At 39.9% G+C, this 23097-nt stretch overlaps 1 protein-coding gene across 9 annotated transcripts in view; it reads right to left on the bottom strand.

The window, feature by feature from the left end:
* LOC127419154 (E3 ubiquitin-protein ligase HUWE1-like) overlaps positions 1-23097 on the bottom strand; it is an 83541-nt gene that overhangs the window by 22635 nt on the left and 37809 nt on the right. For all 9 annotated transcript variants that reach the window (XM_051660316.1, XM_051660315.1, XM_051660323.1 and 6 more), the window contains 9 exons: positions 22794-22972; positions 22631-22720; positions 17908-18068; positions 17676-17721; positions 16504-16857; positions 12684-12894; positions 1179-1300; positions 856-1079; positions 32-426 (listed from right to left, as the gene is read on the bottom strand). In XM_051660316.1, the coding sequence (XP_051516276.1) occupies positions 32-426; positions 856-1079; positions 1179-1300; positions 12684-12894; positions 16504-16857; positions 17676-17721; positions 17908-18068; positions 22631-22720; positions 22794-22972 (1782 nt within the window). The remainder of the gene's footprint in view (positions 1-31; positions 427-855; positions 1080-1178; positions 1301-12683; positions 12895-16503; positions 16858-17675; positions 17722-17907; positions 18069-22630; positions 22721-22793; positions 22973-23097) is intronic.

Below are 23097 nucleotides of genomic sequence, written 5' to 3'. Positions count from 1 at the left end.
GTTGCTATTTTGGTTTCATCCTCGAACTTACCGGCTGTGGTTGGCACTCCCACCCATTTGAAACGTGCCTCCTCTTTGCACTGCCAGCCGGGTGTACTGCACCCCACGGTTGCCTCCCAGGCGGCTGGTGAAGGCGGGTGAGCGAAGGATGGCGGACAGGGCTGAAGAGGAACTGTGGCCGAACAACCTCTCGTGCATCAGCTGTCTCTGTCTGGCCTCCTGTTCCCTGCGCAGTGCTGCAGCTTCTGCTGCAATGTCTGGGGGCATGACTGCCAACACGCTGTCCTCCATGTCCTCCAGCACAGATCGCCGCAGCTCAGAGGGCAGGGTCTGAATGAACGTGACAGGGTCCAGAGGTTGATCACCCTGCGGGGGTTGCTGGGATAACTCTCGCCGCTGCTGCTCCGCCCGCTGCTGGGCCAAAACCTGGTGACCATCAAAAGCAAACCATCATGCATGCATCACATTTTTGAAACTCTTTGAAGTTTACAATACACCAATATCATGTAGTGTACATAAATAACTTATTAAATGTACCATAATATTAAAACAGCAAAAAATGTGCAGGCAAAACTATGCTTCTGCCTTCAGCACAGATGTTGTTTGTTATTAAAAAAAGTATTTCTAAACCAAAGGTTTTCAATAGGGGTCTGCCAATTACTGTTATTACAAATAAAGTACCATACGCATGTTATTGTAGGCCAGGCTTAAAATGCAAAACTCAATTTTATACACTGTGTAACAGGGGGTACCTGCTTCGTCTCTCTATACACCAAGGGATCCTTAAAAAGAAAAAAGTTGAAGAGCTCTGCTCTAAAAAAAAAGACAAGATAAACGCAAACATATCACTCATACCTCCTCCTGAATGGCAGGTGGCAGAGCAGCCAGGAACTCTGGGCTGACCTCCGTCACACTTGGCCCTCCAGCCAGTACAGAGTTAACTGAGGATACCAGTGTGGAGGCGACAGGAGGGCGAGAGGGGGGTCTAATCCCCAGCTGGTTCTGCAGCACCTCCCGACGGATGTCCTCAGGCAGTGCAGCCAAGAAAGATGGGTCGACACCTTCTGGTAGACTGATGCCTGCATGACAGTGACAAAGCCTTGTAATAAATGGTTTAGTGCTGCAGTGTGCATAGAAATGGCTCTATAACTTTGATCAATGTGTGCGGAGACACTGACCTGCCAGAGGGTCTTCCTCCTCATTGCTGGTAGATGGGAGGGGTTCCTCTTGGATGGCCTGTGATTGGCTGTCTGCACTGTCACTCCGAGGCATAGTCTCTCCAGAAGAAACTGATGTTGAGCTGAAAAAGATCAGAAAACCATAAGATTTCCACACAATCATCTAAAATATAGTCGAGTTTGTTACACTCCAGGGTTCCCACTCCTTTTGACCTATGAATTAATATGACTTTTCTATGAAATATGAAAGAAACTTCCATGACTTTAAGATGATTAATTTCCATGACTTTTCCAGGCCTGGAAAACAGTACTCTTTGATTGTACAATAAAAGCTTAACCTTTTGGCTTAGCTTAAGTGTACTGATCTATTCATGTCAGTTTAATATCTGACAAGTCCACTACCTAGGAACTACACATTAAATTGTACAGGGATATAGACACTAGGACTGTGCGAAACTAGCTGACTAGTCGACTAAACGTATTGATGCTGCTAGTTGAACCTGGAATTACTAGTCGGAGAAAAATTTTCCCCATTAAACTGTTCAACATTTTTACACATTTACGTTTGGCTTTATATTTTTACAAAGGCTGCACTTAAATTACTGTCATGTTAATGTTATATTTTAAATATAATGAATAATACAATTATTATTATTATTTTTTTTTTGCTCACTACATCAGATTTACATCAGCAGTATCACACAATATACAGTTGTGCTCAAAAGTTTGCATACCCTGGCAGAAATTGTGAAATTTTGGCATTGATTTTGAAAATATGACTGATCATGCAAAAAAACGGTCTTTTATTTAAGGATAGTGATCATACGAAGCCATTTATTATCACACAGTTGTTTGGCTCCTTTTTAAATCATAATGATAACAGAAATCACCCAAATGGCCCTGATCAAAAGTTTACATACCCTTGAATGTTTGGCCTTGTTACAGACAGACAAGGTGACACACACAGGTTTAAATGGCAATTAAAGTTTAATTTCCCACATCTGTGGCTTTTTAAATTGCAATTAGTGTCGGTGTATGTCGGTAGTCAATGAGTTTGTTAGCTCTCACGTGGATGCACTGAGCAGGCTAGATACTGAGCCATGGGGCGCAGAAAAGAACTGTCAAAAGACCTGTGTAACAAGGTAATGGAACTTTATAAAGATGAAAAAGGATATAAAAAGATATGCAAAGCCTTGAAAATGCCAGTCAGTACTGTTCAATCACTTATTAAGAAGTGGAAAATTCATTGATACCAAGCCAAGATCAGGTAGACCAAGAAAGATTTCAGCCACAACTGCCAGAAGAATTGTTCGGGATACGAAGAAAAACCCACAGATAACCTCAGGAGAAATGCAGGCTGCTCTGGAAAAAGACAGTGTGGTTGTTTCAAGGAACACAATATGACAATACTTGAACAAAAATGAGCTGCATGGTCGAGTTGCCAGAAAGAAGCCTTTACTGCGCCAATGCCACAAAAAAGCCAGGTTACAATATGCCCGACAACACCTTAACACACCTCGCAGCTTCTGGCACACTGTAATTTGGAGTGACAAGACCAAAATAGAGCTTTATGGTCACAACCATAAGCGCTTTGATTGGAGAGGGGTCAACAAGGCCTATAGTGAAAAGAGTACCATCCCCACTGTGAAGCATGGTGGTGGCTCACTGATGTTTTGGGGGTGTGTGAGCTCTAAAGGCACGGGGAATCTTGTGAAAATTGATGGCAAGATGAATGCAGCATGTTATCAGAAAATACTGGCAGATAATTTGCATTCTTCTGCATGAAAGCTGCACATTGGACGATTTTTGGACTTACCAGCACGACAATAACCCTAAGCACAAGGCCAAGTTGACCCTCCAGTGGTTACAGCAGAAAAAGGTGAAGGTTCTGGAGTGGCCATCACAGTCTCCTGACCTTAATATCATCGAGCCACTCTGGGGAGATCTCAAACGTGTGATTCATGCAAGATGACCAAAGACTTTGCATGACCTGGAGGCATTTTGCCAAGACAAATGAGCAGCTATATCACCTGCAAGAATTTGGGGCCTCACAGACAACTATTACAAAAGACCACACGCTGTCATTGATCCTAAAGGGGGCAATACACAGTATTAAGAACTAAGGGTATGCAGACTTTTGAACAGGGGTCATTTCATTTTTTTCTTTGTTGCCATGTTTTGTTTTATGATTGTGCCATTCTGTTATAACCTACAGTTGAATATGAATCCCATAAGAAACAAAAGAAATGTGTTTTGCCTGCTCACTCATGTTTTCTTTAAAAATAGTACATATAATTACCAATTCTCCAAGGGTATGCAAACTTTTGAGCACAACTGTAACATGTAATTCTAACCATGTTACAGGATGTTCAAAACCTTAAAAAAAAGAAAGAAAAAAGTCACAGTTTTATCCATCTTACGAATAAGTTGAAAGCAGTCCGATATGTATGTTAAGGGAGCGCCTTTATATAGTCCCAAAGGGAAGACCATATCCGCCAAAAATGTTTCAGATTTCTGATGTTTATCATAGGTGAGCTTTTCAAGTGGTAACTACATAGCGACCTGTAATGTCCACATTTTAAGAGATGGTGCCTGTGGTGCAGACCAAAGCAACAAAATACATTTTTTGGCTAAATAGACCAGGATAACAAATAACTGTTTTACATCATATTTAATCAGAGTGTCCACACTAAGATTCAGTAGGTACAAGGCTGGGGTCATATCGAAATGCAGTCCAAGAAGATCTTCTATTATACCATGTATTTTCTCCCAGTATGGCAAAATTCTGTAACAATGAACGAATGTGCCTTTTTCTTTATTGCACTTGAAGCAAAAACCTGATGTGTTAATGAATATATTTTTAATACGCATCGGTGTAAGATATATCCTATTAAAGAATTTAAAATTAAGTTCGTGAATCCCTAGGGAAGTACATTTGGGAAACACATTTTTGCATACTGCAGCCCAATCATTCACTTCAATGGCATGACCTATGACCACTACCCACACACCCTTCAGTCCTACCAGATGTACACTTATTAGATAAAATGCCAGTATCTTTGATACTGATCCCTTTAAGCAAACCTGATTTAATAAAATATCCTCAATCTCTGTTGTTTCCATTCTCAACTCTCCTTTGTCTATCAAAAATTTTATAAAATGTCATAACTGAAGATATTTGTAGAAATTCGATTTTGGAACATTATATTGCTCCAAAATCTGTTGGAAAGACTTTACGGTATCCTCTGAAAATAGGCAAGATTTGAGAGATTCCCAATTTCAGCCATGCCGAAAGACCAATGTTTTGTATTATTAAAGTGAAATCGGGGTTAAAAAAGTGGGGAAGACGAGGAGAGAGAGGTGGGTATTTTAAGATATGTCTTGACATCTCTCCAAGCCCGGAGAGTGTTTGATATAGCGTAATGTTCTGAGATGTCCTGTAAAATTCTTGACAAATGGTAGAAGTCTAATTGGTAGTGGAGAGAAAGTTATTGCTTCCATATTATACCAGATAGAATTTGTCCTTTCACTGCACCAACTAATCATATTTTTTTTTATCTGTGCTGACCAATAATATAACAAAGTCTGGTAAGGCAATCCCACCTTTGTCCTTTGGTTTAATTAATTTAGAGAGTTTGATCCGTGGCATTTTATTATTCCAAATACATTTTGAAGTGTTTATTAAGATCTTTGAAAAATGAACTTAAGTTACCAGGGATAGATTGAAATAAATATAAAAGCTTGGGAAGAATGTTCATTTTTACAACATTTATTCTCCCCAAAAACGAGATGTGGAGTAAACACCAGATTTTCAGATACATTTTTATTCTTTCAATAAGAGGGGTGTAATTTTTACTTATAATATTATCAAGTGATGCTGTGATAAAAATGCCAAGATACCTGAAACCATTCTCAGTTAGTTGAAAAGGGGAAATTGATTTTAGGTGTTCTAAGGAAGAGATACTTAAAGGTAGTGCAATGGATTTTGAAAATTTTATTTTAAAGCCAGAAAGTTTACTGTAATGAGAAATACACTCCAATGACGCAGGGACTGACTGGTCAGGTTTAGACATGTATAATAGTACGTCATCAACGCATAGTAATATTCGGTGTTCTTCCTTTCCCACTGTAATGCCATAGAAGTCTTTACTCTGTCTAATAAATTCTGAGAGGGGTTCAATGACTAGGGCGAAGAACAAAGGTGAAAGAGGGCATCCCTGTCTTGTACCTCTCCCTATGCAGAATGGAGTTGAAATAAGCCCATTTGTAGTCACTGTGACCTTAGGATTAGAATATAACAATTTTACCCATCTTATAAAATTACCACCTACATTACATTTTTCAAGAGTGGCAAACAGAAAGTCCCATTCAACTCTATCAAATGCTTTTTCAGCATCAAGGGAGAGAACAAGTGCAGGGTGCCTCCCATTCTGAACAAAAGGAATAACATTCAGAAGTCGATGTATGTTATCTGTACCATAGCGAGATTTCACAAACCCTGTCTGGTCTGATTTATCTGAGGCAATATACTTTCAAGTCTACTCACCAATACTTTGGCCAGTATTTTACAGTCTGTATTAAGAAGACTTATTGGCCTATATGATGCACAATATTTGTCTCTGTCCTTCTTAAGAATCAAACAGATAGTTGCAGCTTTCCATGTTTCCGGTGTTGTGCCTTGATCTAAAAGAACTTGTAAAGCAGGCATTAGAATATGAGAGAGCTCAGGCCAAAATAATTTATAAAATTCCGGGGGAAAGCCGTTAGGTCCTGGTGATTTATTAGATGACATTGATTGTATTGCTGCTAGGACCTCTTCTGGTGATATGGGTGAGTTAAGGTCATTTCTGTTCTCATCTGAAATAGCTGGGAGAGAAATATTATTGAAAAATGTGTCAAATTCTGATTGTGAAGCACTATTTTTAGAACAATATAATGATTCATAGTAGGATCGAATTGTATCATTTATAAGTACAGGTTCATATGTAGTGGTACCATCCATTATCTTTAAAGACATAATTGCCCTCTCAGAGTGATTTTTTAAATATGATGTGCCAGTAATCTACTAGATTTATTTGCATGTTCATAGTATTTTTGTTTTGAAAGAAAAATATTTTTTTTTATATAATTAGTGTGATTCAGATTGAGTTCGGCCCTAGCGTAGCATAATGCAGACCAGTTGGCTTGGCTGGGAGTTGTACTGTGTAAGTATTCTAGTCTTTTAACCTCCTCTTCTAGCTCTCTGCATTTAGATAGCAAGGCCTTTTTATGTGCTGATGTATAGGAGATTATGTATCCACAAACTGTTGCTTTAGCTGCATCCCATTTCATAGCAGGGGAGACAGGTGAGTTTTTATTATACAACCAATAGTTTTTAATTGAATCTCTTACTGCGTCACAAAATTTTGAGTCTGTCAGCAAAGATGAATTCAGCCTCCAAACCCTGCTTCTTGGTGGCAGGGTACTTAATGTCATGTAGTCAATTCTTGAGTAAGAGACGTGGGGATTGGAGTAAAATATGTATTCTCTACTGTCAGGATTCATTTCTCTCCAGCTATCAATTAAACCAGTCTCATTACACAATTCTTTAAAAACCAAAGAGGATCTGGGATTAACTGAGGTGCCCACCGAGGATTTGTCCAATCTCTCATCCATTATACAATTAAAATCTCCGGCGCAAACCCCTATTACCTTGCAGTGCTCATTGAATAACAAAATAATTTTGGATATGAATTTAGGGGAGTCTTCATTTGGCACATAAAGATTGAGCATAGTAAAACGACAGGGCCTACCAAATAACCCTGAACCTAGGTCTCTGTTCCCCACTGGTCTCAAGTAAAAAAACAGTTATACCAGCTACCAACATAAGGTTCATAGAGTTACCCATTGTGAGAAACGCAAAAATTAACCCATTCCAGTAAAACATGAGTATTATCCAGGACTACTTGTACAGAAAAGAATGGCCAAATTAAATAGTTTTGGAAGAAAAGTGAACAAATGAGCAGAAAAATACAATAAAGTCATGATGTAACGTGGCCATTTCTGCCATTTCAGTCAAATCAGATGTGACACGAAGTCCCAGATACATTTAAGCCACTTTCCCTCCAAATATGGCAAAGATTAAAATAAAATAAAACAGACAGGAATCCCATTGTCACTTAGCTTGAAAGGTGTCTATGAACCCACGGCGGCCGGAGTACTGAAAATACAGAGCTCCGAATCGTGAATACAGCGCAGTTTGGCAGGATAGGCAAAACCACGGACCATCTTGCGATCAACAAAAGTCTTCCTCATGGTATCAAATTCCCACTGTTTGTAGGATGCGCTCTTTATACGTGTAGTGCAAAAATCTAACCAAAATGCTTCGTGGTGGATCATTAACTCCTGGGGTAGGTGCGAGCGGTTTTCTAAGTCATCCACTTTGGCTTGAAGCGGAGTCAGCATTTTAACCAGTGTAGAAAGTTCACTCTCGCGGGCTCGTAAAGCATCTTCCGTGGTGGAGATTCTATTTTCAGTTTCAGTTAAACGGGACTCGCTCAAGGATACTCTGTGATGAATTGGACAGTTTCGTGAACTGCAGAAACAGAAGTGGATATAGCATCTAGCCAATTTTCAATGCCGCCCAAATGACCATCCATGTTCCCCAGTCGAGCACCCAGCACTCGAATTTCGCACAATAATGGGTTGGTTTGATCCGTTGGTAACAGGGACGTTTCTGCTGACGCAACTTGTTTCTTCTTTTTCTGTGATCGCGTAGTTACAAAAAGTGGGAAATCGTTTGGATCTTGTGTCTCAGACATGTTAGCTGTATGCAAAGCCTATTGATTACGAGTTTCTTTCACTTAAACTGAGGAGGGTAGCAATTGATCAAACAACAGGAATAGAGCCTGAGATTTAAGCAGCCATCTTCTGCATCCGCCATAATACAATTATAAAAAAAAAAAAAAGGACATCTGGAGCAGATGTACACAACGTTTAATTTCACCTCAGGCTGCGAGTACTTCCCTCTCTCACTTGCGGCGCGAGCAGGAAAATGTCCTCTCTCAAGATGAGCACCTATCACTTAGGTGGTGGTGTGGGAAACGGATTTCCAAAACGTTGGCTTGCAAGTCTCTATGGATGTTTTCACATTTGAGTCTTTAAATCTGTGCGTGCTTGCAAGTTAATTTCCTGCAGAGCGAGATTTTTCAAGTGCAAGATAACCGCCAGACCATGTTGATGTTAATTTTGCTCATCAAAAATGTATGCTCTGAGTAAGCAGACTATTTGACACTTTTAGGCTAGGTATGCCAATTTTTATCAAATTATTTTTACCCTGCTGATCAAGAATGCTATTTTCGAGGAGTCACGTGGCACCATGCGAGGTTTGGACGTGTGAATGGCGAGCTCTGCACACTTTGCTAGTTTTAATACTTTGTGTCATAAACCGGTGAGATTCGATAAACCCTGGTTCTTAACTGTTCTAGGAAGACAATATGTCAAAGAATTCAAAATCCTCAGGCACTGGAGGCATTAAAAGACACTTACGTGCTCAAGCTGAAGCATCTGAGCAGCAGGCAGAAAGCCCGGGAGTCAATTTGGACGGTGATGCTGGCGATGCTGACGAAGGTCGTTGCTGACTTGGAGGATCTTGCTGTAATATGTCGATCGATCACTGCCATGGAGACGAAATTCATTGAGATGGTTACAAGAGTGGCAGATGTTGAGAAACAGATCAATTATCTGGAGTCATCGGAGAGAGAATTAGCTGCTAATCCGCTAGCGTCCAAGGCAGATTTGGAATGCGTCTGGGAAAAGTTGGAAGACTTGGAGAATCATAACCGGTGAAAATGTCCGAACTGTTGGAATTCCTGAGGACGAAGAAGGCAGAGATATGGTGAAATTCCTAGATGGGCTCTTCCCGAGTCTGCTCGACGTAACGGGCCATAAGCTGGAAATCGAGCGAGTTCACAGAGTTCCGGCTCAGAGATCCGTGGAGGGAGACAGGCCCCGATCAATTCTGGCCAAATTTCTGAGATCATCCGACAAAAATCTCGTGTTGTGCTAGGCGAGGAGTAAAGGAAGGCTTTCTTGGAAGAACCATAGCATTTTCTTGTACCCAGACTTTGCGAATTCGACAAGAGAGAAACGTGATCGATTCAAGGAATGCAAGGAAGGTTGCTTTTGATATTCCCTGCCAAATTGAGAACAGATACTAAGGATGGCCTCAGTATATTTACATGCCCACAGCAGGCGATGTCCTTCATAAAGTCAATGGAGTAAGTCATCTTGTTGTACTCACGTTGCAGCCGAGTGGGCCTGACTCACTGAACATTCACTTGACTGTTCGAGGGACTGTTTGTTTTGTGGAATAACACTCCTTCGGGACAGTTTGTGGATGAATCTTCACGTTCTTTGTGCTTATGCCTCCTATTGGCTGGAGTTTGTTTTGTGGAATATTTCTTGCAAGACATGGAGTGATTAGGTCATGTGTTGCACTCATGTAACAGCCGAATGGGCCAGCTCACTGAACATTCGTTTGACTGCCCGAGGAAACTGAATGTTTTTTTTTTTTTGTGTGCTGGTTCCGCTAGCGGCTGGAGTTTGTTTTGTGGAGGAACACACCTTCGGGACAGTTATGTGGATGAATCTACACGTTCTTTGTTTTCATTCCGCCTATTGGCTGGAGTTTGTTTTATAGATTATCTTCTGTGTAATTCTGTCTCACAAAATTTGTAAAGAAGGACTTGAGCAATCCGATGGCAAAGTTGTCACGGGGGCTCTCGTAGGTGTACATGGACTGTTTGAGTTTGAAGGGAGGGACACCAGTTGGCGCTGCCGTGCGCGGGGTTAATGCGCACGTTTTTCATTTTTCTGGTTCTGGGGGAAGTGTGGGGTTTGTTTGTTGCACTAATGTTGGAATGTGGTCATTATAATTTTATTTTTGACAATCTATTTTTACTAATATGTCAAAATGTCAAATGTTAATATGAGCGAACTGTCCCTCTCCACGTGGAATGTGAATGGGTTTGGCACCCCATAAAAAGAAGGAAGGTAATTTCTTTTCTTAAACACAAAAAATAAGATCGTGTTTCTTCAAGAAACACATCTTTCCCTGTAGGAAACTGAAAAATTTGAGAATATATGGGGTGGACATGTTTTCTTTAGTGCTGGGTCAAGTAAGAGCAGGGGAGTCATTACATTGATAAGAATCTACAATTCAAATGTCTCAAACAGATTAAAGATAAATTAGGAAGAGTCATTACTGTTTTAGCAGAAATTTAGGGGCAAAGGTTGATTTTGGCTAATATTTACGCACCTAACTCTGATGATCAGGGCTTTTTTATAGATCTTGAAGAGATGTTGCAAGCCGCTGGCACCCCTTATGATATAATATTGGGAGGAGACTTTAATCTTTGGTGGACTCAGTCCTTGATCATAGTGAAGCAAAATATTTAAGCCCCCTAGAGCAAGAGTAACGCTTCACAGGATGTGTAAAAATCTTGGTCTTACAGATATATGGAGACTTTTGAACCCATCTGGTAGGGACTATAAATTTTTTTCATCAGTCCATAATAGATTTTTTTATTTTTTTTTTATCTAAGTCCCTCATTTCATCTGTTGTGGATTGCTCAATTGGAAACATCTTAGTCTCAGATCACACCCTGGTGAGTTTAGAGGTGTTGCCACATACGGAGAAAAAGAAATCATATAGTTGGCGCTTTAATGTATCCCTTTTGCTAAATCCTGAATTTCAACAAATGTTAAAGGCCGAAATCAATGTTTATATGGAGACCAACTGGTCAAGGTCAAATTTATTTATAAAGCACACTTAAAATCAACAAGAGTTGAACCAAAGTGCTGTACAATTAGAAAAGCAAAGCCATAGAACTCAAACACAATAAATAAATAAAACAACAAAATTATGACAGGGCTATAGAGTTACAACACACAGAGTAAGAAGTCAGGGTGTCAAGTTCTACTCAAGTTGAACGCCAATGCAAAGAGGTGGGTCTTCAGCAGCGACTTAAAAATGTCTATAGTCTGAGCAGTCCTTATATGGAAAGGTAAGCTGTTCCATAGATTAGGAGCAGCCACCACAAAGGCTCGATCACCTCTGTTTTTGAGCCTGGATCTCGGAACACCCAAGAGCATCTGGTTGTTCGACCTCAGTGCTTTAACCGGGGTATGATGATGCCAAGCCATTTAAAACCTTAAAAGCAAGCAATAAAATCTTAAAATCAATCCTAAAACAGCCAGGAAGCCAGTGTAGTGAGGCTAGAACTGGTGTTATGTGATCACGCTTTTTTGTTCCTGTTAGAAGACGAGCAGCCGCATTTTGTACCAGCTGAGGGGTCCTCAGTATCCTCTGTGGGCGTGGCTTGGGAGGCACTTAAGGCGGTTCTTAGAGGTTGGATCATACAGTATGCCTCATTCATCAAAAAATCCAAAGCACGAGAACTCGTGGAGTTGGAAAGGAATATTAAAAGTGCCGAGGCAGATATAACACTATTTTGTCACAGAAAGTGTAGTTTTGGCTATTCAGGGCAAGACAGTCATACCTTGAGTCAGGGGACAAAAGCAAAGACAAAGCAGGAGAACTTCTGGCTAGATATATAAAGGAGAGAGAGTCTTTTTCTACCATTTCCTCAGTGAAATCTGCTGGTGGTTAAATTTTTATCTTGGCCATTGATATTAATAATGCTTTTAAAGAATTCTATCTTGATCTCTATAGCGCAATGTCTTCGTCTACTGATTTTGTGGAACCATTAGAACTCCCTAAACTGACGACTGAACAAAAAAATTCTCTTGATTCTAAGATAACCTTGGAGGAGCTTGGCAAGGTAATTAAGGCCTTGCCTGCGGGGCCAGATGGCTTTGCCGCTGAATTATTTAGATCTTATGCTACAGAACTGGCTCCACTTTTGTTAGAAGTTTATACAGAATCATAAAAGGTTGCCCTCTTTCCAAAAAAGAATGCTATTTTCAACGAAATGCCGACTGCTTAAACTATCTTTTATTCTGTGGGCACGTCATGTTTAGAACATTACATTACATTTTTTGTACATTTCTCACAGGCCTATTTTGTCTATCCTACAGCTATTTTTAGCTGTCATATTAGATAATAGGCTAATGCACGTCGTGAAATATGCGCAATTTTGCAGCGCATTATTCAAGTGAATTATTTTCAATATGTTTTAATATGGCAAGTGATTTTTACTTGGTGAATTCTGTTTAGAACAGGCTATTGAGGTTACTCTATTTGTCCTGCACTATTCATTAAATTGTTTTAAATAAATATGCCTGTATTCGCTAAAGTTGATTCAGTGAATGCTTGTCATGTTCTACATTTCATGTACAATGTTTTTAGACTGTTTTCTGAAGGTTTCTTTCTTTCTAGACTAGTTGTCTAGTCGACTCAAATTTATGTCTAAACATCAGTGAAATTAGTCATTCCGGACGCCCTAATAGACACCTAATTGAGCAATAACTAATGTACTGAAGTAAAATGATTAAAATGCTCACCCTGTGTCTGCATCTGTCTGCCTGTCTGTGAGTCCACTGTCACCACTTCCTGAGAGTTCCTGAGACATGTTATTGGGTGGGGCTGAGCTGGTGACTGGCTCTTCCTGTGTTCCTGAGGCAGGACTGCTCGTATCCATGGGAGAACCTTCAAGCTGAGACACACCCACTGGCACAGGCTCTGAAATCTCAGCTATATCTGGACTGAGAGAAGCTGAGACAGCGAGAGTATGGAAGACATGCCTCTGTCAATACAAACTCAACCTGCTCGACACTACATTATAAGCAAAAATAAACAAATATGCATATATAAATTACACACACACACATACACACATTCATACATACACATACAGGTGCATCTCAATAAATTAGAATGTCGTGTAAAAGTTCATTTATTTCAGTAATTCAACTCTAATTGTGAAACTCGTGTATTAAATAAATTCAGTGCACACAGACTGAAGTAGTTTAAGTCTTTGGTTCTTTTAATTGTGATGATTTTGCTCACATTTAACAAAAACCCACCAATTCACTATCTCAAAAAATTAGAATACATCATAAGACCAATAAAAAAAAAACATTTTTAGTGAATTGTTGGCCTTCTGGAAAGTATGTTCATTTACTGTATATGTACTCAATACTTGGTAGGGGCTCCTTTTGCTTTAATTACTGCCTCAATTCGGCATGGCATGGAGGTGATCAGTTTGTGGCACTGCTGAGGTGGTATGGAAGCCCAGGTTTCTTTGACAGTGGCCTTCAGCTCATCTGCATTTTTTGGTCTCTTGTTTCTCATTTTCCTCTTGACAATACCCCATAGATTCTCTATGGGGTTCAGGTCTGGTGAGTTTGCTGGCCAGTCAAGCACACCAACACCATGGTCATTTAACCAACTTTTGGTGCTTTTGGCAGTGTGGGCAGGTGCCAAATCCTGCTGGAAAATGAAATCAGCATCTTTAAAAAGCTGGTCAGCAGAAGGAAGCATGAAGTGCTCCAAAATTTCTTGGTAAACGGGTGCAGTGACTTTGGTTTTCAAAAAACACAATGGACCAACACCAGCAGATGACATTGCACTCCAAATCATCACAGACTGTGGAAACTTAACACTGGACTTCAAGCAACTTGGGCTATGAGCTTCTCCACCCTTCCTCCAGACTCTAGGACCTTGGTTTCCAAATGAAATACAAAACTTGCTCTCATCTGAAAAGAGGACTTTGGACCACTGGGCAACAGTCCAGTTTTTCTTCTCCTTAGCCCAGGTAAGATGCCTCTGATGTTGTCTGTGGTTCAGGAGTGGCTTAACAAGAGGAGTATGACAACTGTAGCCAAATTCCTTGACATGTCTGTGTGTGGTTGATGCCTTGACCCCAGCCTCAGTCCATTCCTTGTGAAGTTCACCCAAATTCTTGAATCGATTTTGCTTGACAATCCTCATAAGGCTGCGGTTCTCTTGGTTGGTTGTGCATCTTTTTCTTCCACACTTTTTCCTTCCACTCAACTTTCTGTTTACATGCTTGGATACAGCACTCTGTGAACAGCCAGCTTCTTTGGCAATGAATGTTTGTGGCTTACCCTCCTTGTGAAGGGTGTCAATGATTGTCTTCTGGACAACTGTCAGATCAGCAGACTTCCCCATGATTGTGCAGCCTAGTGAACCAAACTGAGAGACCATTTTGAAGGCTCAGGAAACCTTTGCAGGTGTTTTGAGTTGATTAGCTGATTGGCATGTCACCATATTCTAATTTTTTGAGAGAGTGAATTGGTGGGTTTTTGTTAAATGTGAGCCAAAATCAACACAATTAAAAGAACCAAAGACTTAAACTACTTCAGTCTGTGTGCATTGAATTTATTTAATACACGAGTTTCACAATTTGAGTTGAATTACTGAAATAAATGAACTTTTCCACGACATTCTAATTTATTGAGATGCACCTGTATATGCATGTATGTACAGGTGCATCTCAATAAATTAGAATGTTGTGGAAAAGTTCATTTATTTCAGTAATTCAACTCAAATTGTGAAACTCGTGTATTAAATAAATTCAATGCACACAGACTGAAGTAGTTTAAGTCTTCGGTTCTTTTAATTGTGATGATTTTGGCTCACATTTAACAAAAACCCACCAATTCACTATCTCAAAAAATTAGAATATGGTGACATGCCAATCAGCTAATCAACTCAAAACACCTGCAAAGATTTCCTGAGCCTTCAAAATGGTCTCTCAGTTTGGTTCACTAGGCTACACAGTCATGAGGAAGACTGCTGATCTGACAGTTGTCCAGAAGACAATCATTGACACCCTTCACAAGGAGGGTAAGCCACAAACATTCATTGCCAAAGAAGCTGGCTGTTCACAGAGTGCTGTATCCAAGCATGTTAACAGAAAGTTGAGTGGAAGGAAAAAGTGTGGAAGAAAAAGATGCACAACCAACCAAGAGAACCGCAGCCTTATGATTGTCAAGCAAAATCGATTCAAGAATTTGGGTGAACTTCACAAGGAATGGACTGAGGCTGGGGTCAAGGCATCAAGAGCCACCACACACAGACACTACAGTTGTCGTATTCCTCTTGTTAAGCCACTCCTGAACCACAGACAACGTCAGAGGCGTCTTACCTGGGCTAAGGAGAAGAAGAGCTGGACTGTTGCCCAGTGGTCCAAAGTCCTCTTTTCAGATGAGAGCAAGTTTTGTATTTCATTTGGAAACCAAGGTCCTAGAGTCTGGAGGAAGGGTGGAGAAGCTCAAAGCCCAAGTTGCTTGAAGTCCAGTGTTAAGTTTCCACAGTCTGTGATGATTTGAGGTGCAATGTCATCTGCTGGTGTTGGTCCATTGTGTTTTTTGAAAACCAAAGTCACTGCACCCGTTTACCAAGAAATTTTGGAGCACTTCATGCTTCCTTCTGCTGACCATCTTTTTAAAGATGCTGATTTCATTTTCCAGCAGGATTTGGCACCTGCCCACACTGCCAAAAGCACCAAAAGTTGGTTAAATGACCATGGTGTTGGTGTGCTTGACTGGCCAGCAAACTCACCAGACCTGAACCCCATAGAGAATCTATGGGGTATTGTCAAGAGGAAAATGAGAAACAAGAGACCAAAAAATGCAGATGAGCTGAAGGCCACTGTCAAAGAAACCTGGGCTTCCATACCACATCAGCAGTGCCACAAACTGATCACCTCCATGCCACACCGAATTGAGGCAGTAATTAAAGCAAAAGGAGCCCCTACCAAGTATTGAGTACATATACAGTAAATGAACATACTTTCCAGAAGGCCAACAATTCACTAAGAATGTTTTTTTTATTGGTCTTATGATGTATTCTAATTTTTTGAGATAGTGAATTGGTGGGTTTTTGTTAAATGTGAGCCAAAATCATCACAATTAAAAGAATCAAAGACTTAAACTACTTCAGTCTGTGTGCATTGAATTTATTTAATACACGAGTTTCACAATTTGAGTTGAATTACTGAAATAAATGAACTTTTCCACGACATTCTAATTTATTGAGATGCACCTGTATGTGTGTGTGTGTGTGTGTATATATATATATATACACACACACACAGATATATATATATAGATATATATATATATATACACACACACACACACACACACATCACATGCAGTCATTGCATGCTGAATGCAGTGGGATCATCCAATAATTCTAAGAAAGGCTCAAGTCTCTTCAAAAATCATATTGTTGAAACTGAGTGCTTTGGCATACTGAGGTGGAATAAAGAGTGGAATCCTCCTGAAAATGAATTCCACTCCACTAAACCACAGTGTGTAAAATCTAATTTTACAGGATTTAAAGTTAATCTACCTTCCCTGACTGCATCCAATGCTGCTCCTCCTCTCTCACCGATAGTGGGTGCAGGTGACATCTCCATCTGAGATGCTTCTGCCTCACAATTTGGACCATCAGGTGCTGAGAGCTGGGGAAGCCCTGCCCCTGCCAAGACCCCGTGAGAATCCGGATTGGAGTCAGCCAGCAGCAGCTCTGTGATTGGCTGGTGCACTTGCTGGCTGATAGCTGTTTCCAAGGACACGAGGGCTTGCTCGTGGGGGGCAGGGGTGGTTGGGGTGACTTCTCCTGAGGGGGGTGCTGTGAGGAAACCCTCTGAGGTACGTGGAGGGTCCAGACAGGATGAAACCCCGCTCTGAGCCTGTTCTCCTTCTGATCACACAAAAGAAGAATGTAGATGAGTAATGCCAATCGGTGGAGATTACCACTTTAATGTTAATAGTCATTAACGGAATTACACATCTGTGGTAGAAGACAATAAAACTCCAGCTTCATGTGCGATTAAAGGTCTGCAGTGAGGAAGGCAGTAAATTGTATAGTTATCTCCTTCGAGGGCCACACTATACTGATCCCCAACAACAACACAACTTACTACCTCACCACAACACAGTCAGCCACACATGCTCACTGAGGGATCATCCAACCAGATACAATGACGATATTCACACATTAATAGCCATGGGCAAAATTAATAACCAAATAATATGACTGTATATGTTCATATTGATATTAATGTGATGAATACAATTCATATGGATTAAACCTTTTTGCTCATAAATTTGATATTAATAATTGAGCAGTCGCCTAGTAACAACTGATTGATTGCATTGATTGTTGCCTAGCAGCCGTTGCCGCAGTGATGGAAGGCAGGAAGATCATCCAGTTGTCGAGCGGTTACCGAGAGAAAGACAGTAGACTGTATAGTTATCTCCCAGATCTGGTGTGATCCTAAAACTATACAAACTACTACCTCATCCCACAGCCCGCAGCCGAACTTGTCCCAAAGAACCCAGATTCTTCAACATATGTGAAAAGTCCTATTTTCACATTTCTGATTCCACAATGTAGTTTGAAATTTGACCTACATGTTCTTAGCTCAATAAAAAGGCAATATAAAAACATGCATTAAAACACTAAATATAGCACTCAATATTAATTTCACCTGTAAAAGCACTAACATATACTCTTACCGGCAGCATTCTCTCCAGATCCATTGACTGTTCCAATCCCAGAGCCCTGTGGGAAATAAAATCAATATATCCACCCATGCAATAAAACACATTAAATCAGCTGTGAGACCTGTGTCCTAGCTGATATCTATGGCCCTGCCCTAATTTAATAGTATTTGAATCAAATTTATGCTTCAACTTTTCTTATTTGCTTATTTCATCTCCATGCTCACTCTACACATCTCTTACATACCTGCAGGCTCTGTTCCTGGGTCTCCTGCCCTGCTGAAGAACTTTCATTCTGTTTGGCAGTCTCCTCTTCTTCTGCCAACTGTCTCCTCCTCTTCTCCCTGCGTTCCTCCAGCTCTTCATCGCGCAAACTCTCCAGGTGCTGCAGGATGGGCACCTTCACCACTGAAAGATCAAAGCACAAGCACAAGACTTACCATTAGACACACACTTGGTATTTCTCTGCAGTGCATGGTTAACAATTGGTTCTATTCTCAGGACTCAAAAATCCAGATGGTTCAAGGCCAGTGTGAAAGTATTGTCCCTATTGGGCTAGTGCTATGTTGTTACTACATCATGCGTTGGTTAAGTACATTGCATTTATAAAGTATTCAGACCCCTTCATTTTTTTCACATTTTGTTGTGTTGCAGCCTTATGCTAAAATGCTTTTAAAAAAAAAAAAAAAAAAACAATTTCACAATCTACACTCCATCCCCCTGCAGAAAGTGCAGAAAGGTGCGCAAAGCTTGTCGCATCATACCCAAAAAGACTTGAGGCTGTAATCGCTGCCAAAAGTTCTTCAACTAATGGGGCTTTTCCACTACAAGGTACGACTCGACTCGCTTTTTGGGGGTTTTCCACTGTGGATAATACCTGGTACTTTTTTTTATGAGGTTCCAAGCGAGCTGAGCTAATACTAAATGTGACGTCAAAACCCTGCTGATCACTGATTGGTCAGAGAGAATCGTCACTAGCAGTGTCACTGGATTTGCGACACGGGACATCAACCTGCTAGTTCTAAAGTTAGTAACAGCAATAGCAGTATAATTTGTTCACGCAACTTTCGAATTGTAAAAAGAAATGGCTGTGCGCAAAACCACGCCATGGTCAATAAACGAGGTGCAGACATTCCTCTCGTTAGTAGCCGAGGAGAGGATCCAACGAGAGCTGGATGGGGCGACGCAACTATGACGATCAGCCTATAATCCCACCCATGTTGAGGCTGCACGAAACTGCAGTGGAAAAGCGAGCAGAGTCGAGTCGAACCGTAAAGTGCAGTGGAAAAGTGCCATAAGTACTGAGTTAAGGGCCTGAATACTTATGTCAATGTGTAATTTCAGTTTTTTTTTTTTTAAAGGTACAGTATGTAAGATTCAGAAACCCTTGTTATTAATGACACCTGTGGCCAATAAGTGAACTGCCAGCTACCTGTTTCTCGTGCTTGTGCACACATCATAGCGATGCGAGCGAGCTTCAGCCAAACCAATGACGTAGCGTACAAAGAGACAACGTAATTCACCTGCATCATGCTGGCAGATAAGGTAGCATAATTAAAATTACACAGTTATGATTGTTTTATTACAAACTTTGAAACTATATATTATATTTGACTCTCCAGTGCTGGAACAGGGCTAAAACAAAGTGTGGATATGGGTCTGACTAGTTTGAAGTAATCACTTTTCTTTGCATGATGCATTGACTGCATTTATACGATAGCCTATGTCGGCATTAGCTAGCTAGCCAGCTTTATCAATAGATGTTAGCTAAATTTGGTGGATGATGACAGTAGCATTTATTAAATAGACTGTACATTATAAATATATTGACAATTCAGTATTGATGCGATTCAATCACAACTGTCATTTTGATATATCAATGCGCTATTGTTTTATAATAATAGAATGTATATATTTTCTGTATAACCAAGTTACATTACACTAATGAATGGGTCTTTTTGCATTATCTTGAACAATGTCTAGCATTCATTTCATGTGTTATTGTAGTTTAGCTAAAATTACACAGATCAATCCTTATGGCACTATATTTCACATGCTTTGTAGTTATGCAAGCTTACTTGTCCAATAAGAATGCCAATTCATGGTCGGTTTTTATCCCCAAAACCGAAGGTCCCTCCAGGAATCAAACGTCCTGCCGATGTTCACTCTAGTTTTCGCTCGACCATGATCACATTCCCGCTTAGCCAGACAGGATTCAGTAGATAAATGTTTGTTTTTTTTTGGCTTGCTCTGAGTTTGTGTAGGAGTTGGTGTTGTGCTGGGAGTCGGCCGTTTGCTGGATTCCATCTCTAAGAGAACGTTACCTATTGTTGCAGTTTGTTGTCGCTGTTGAATAGCGGAAGAGAAGCACTGAGGCAAGGCTCTCTGGAGCACGCATAAACGTCACATCCTTTGGATTTTCCCGGCAAAAGCGACCCGCTCCCTTAGCATGAAAATCAGTCTACAGGCTTCAATAGGCAACCTAGGAAGTCCGGGAAGGGCTCATTTTTTAAGTTGCTTTACAAGCCATTCACACTAGAGCCCGACCCATATGGGATTTTTGAGACCAATACCGATACCAATTTTAAAGAGGGAAAATTCATTGATTAACAATATGGTGACCGATATAGCAAATTTTGGAGCTGAAATGAAAACAGACCTTTTCTATGTGGATTGTGCACCAATTTTGCACCGATATGACTATGCAAAGGTACTCAGAAGGCTGCTTTCTTAAATATTTTTATCAAAGAACATTTGACTATTATTAAACATTGTCAACAAATTCTAGAAATGAACACTGAGAAAAAGAATAAATAAAAATATAATAACTAGATTAATAAACATCAGTACTGTTAGAATAAGTCAATTGCTGACCACTTAAAGAATAAATAAAATACAAATTATTACTGTATGTTTAGTATCAGTCAATTGCTGACCATTTAAATAAAGAATAAATAAAAATACAATAAATAGCTTAATTAACATCAGTACTGTATGTTTAGTATCAGTCAGTTGCTGACCATTTAAATAAAAAATAAATAAAAATAAATAGTTAAATAAACATCAGGGGCCGGATGCACCAGCTATACGTATGTTACAACTTAGCCTAGTTGTGGCGTAAATGGGCACTAAGTCACAATTTATGCGCTTCTAAATATTTGAGCGTTGCACCATTACATTTATGTAGGACGTAACCCTTCTTATAAACTAAATATATACGGAAGCCTCCGACCAGGAGCAACTGATGGAATAAAAAAAGCAGACTGATATTTAATGACATCAATGAGCTCATGTTTTGATTGACAGGCATCAGTCCTTTCGACATATATGATGTTGGCATTTACACTCATTTACATTTACAAGAGAGAAAAAAGAAAAAAAAACGTACTTAAGCGGCTCTTCAGCATGAAACCGATCTAACGGTGGTGTTTTTAGGGTGCGTCGCTCGGTGTCAAGTTTCAACACATTCAAAATATATATATATATAGGATATTAAAATGAATAAATGTCTATTTTTCCAGCCTGTTGTATTGGTATGTATCACCCCTCATTTATTTTAGATACAGTTCCTATATATTATTATTTACACAGGGCAAATATACTATTTATTAAATCTACTTTTATTACGTATCCTATTTGAATGTCTGGAAAACCAGACTTTTAAATATTACATTTTATAAATGCAGCGACTGGAATTGTTCGGTTGAAGGGGGAACCAAACTGTGAATCTTGAACAGATTGGTGAATACATGGTTTACACATTAGCTTCCACTCAGCTGACAACAATGAAAGTTGCTACGTGGTTAGCTAGTTAGCTGTAAGCTCGTTGCCACGGAGAGTAAAAGATGGACTTTATTTACTTTCCAGCATTGTGTCTCACCAACTAGGTAACAGCGAAGCATGAAATCAACACTCACCGCACACAATCCACCACCGCACTGTTGTCTGCTGAGCTTCAAAATTATGCTCTGTTGTTTACCTTTCAATTATTACTGACTGCACTGACAAACTATAGCTGGCTAACAGCAAACAGATGTGATAAACATGTGTGACATGGTTGTCAGGGACAGGGTTAACGTTATATTAGTTATATAAAATGATGGGGTCATTTTTTATTAACTTTCCAGTATGTATTTCACATACTAGTTAGCAATTTAAGGAGAAGAGACTGCTGAAATCTGCACCGTTTAACTCCGCCCTGTCTGCAGAGCCACCATCAGTTCAGAATCAGCTCTGTAAACAATGTAATCGGAGTGCGCTCTGCTGGACAAACTACACTATGACACCAATTCTACAGCATTGTTTTCTGCATTAAATGTTCTGAAAAAAAGTTTTCATATCGGCGCATATCGGTAAAATATACGCCGATACCGATATATCGGTGAAAGGCTAATATCGGCTGATAATATTGGGCCGACCAATATATCGGCAGGGTGCTAGTTCACACATTGCCAAAAATTAAAAGGGTAAATATTACATGAAAATTGTTATATATTGCACCTTTATTAAATCTGCAAAGTTATCAAAAATCTGTTTTTTTTTTTCTTTGTCATTATGGGGTATGGAGTGTAGATTGATGTGAAAAAAAAATATTTAAAGCATTTTAGCATAAGGCTGCAAAAACAAAATATGAAAAAAATTAAAGTGTATGAAGACTTTATGAATGCACTGTATATGCTATTCTATGCCCTGTAAAATTAAACATTTTATGTTTACTGTTTTCTTTGATGTACTGAACACTGTTGCTGTTAATTTTTCTGAATTAAATAGGTCACTGGGAAAACACTATCAAACAGCATAAGTGTGTTGACTTTTATCATTAAAAAATAATAATAAATAAAATATGTATCATGTCTGGGGCCAGTAAACATGTTAGAAAGGCAAGAAAAATCTGAAATACTAGCCCAATCGGGCCAACAGCAAAATTCTTATTGTTGAGACCTGAAAATATATGAATTGTAAGATCTCACCTGCCACACAATCATGCATGCTCTCAGCATCCAGAACTTTACACTCGTCAGTCCATCTGGTTAAGGCGGTCGGGATACTTGAAAGGGTGCCTGTAAAACAGAAACGATTAGCAGGTGCATCTGTAACTGTTCATTTATAGCAGTGTGTCTGTGGGTGACTCACCAGCTTGTCCTCCAGTGCTGCTCTGCTCATGGAAGAAGTCATCTAGCAGCTCATCGTCCGAACGTGCGATAATGTGCACATCCTCGTTACCCACCAATAGACGGGCACGGCCGCGTGACTGCAGGGGCAGAGAGCTAGACAGCTGCAAGATATCAGCTGCGGCACTGGGGCCTAATAATCTGACAAAAAAAAACACACAATAAACATGTCAGAATTAAAGCTGGACTGCAAATTTCTGTGCCACGAGCAGTACCAAACCAATTCTCCCAAACACTCACCCAATCTGCCATTAGAGTGAAATAAA

The sequence above is a fragment of the Myxocyprinus asiaticus genome, chromosome 28 (assembly GCF_019703515.2).
Source record: "Myxocyprinus asiaticus isolate MX2 ecotype Aquarium Trade chromosome 28, UBuf_Myxa_2, whole genome shotgun sequence".
Taxonomy (NCBI): domain Eukaryota; kingdom Metazoa; phylum Chordata; class Actinopteri; order Cypriniformes; family Catostomidae; genus Myxocyprinus; species Myxocyprinus asiaticus.
Note: the sequence above shows the minus strand (reverse complement) of the source record. Positions and strands in the feature narration are given on the sequence as shown.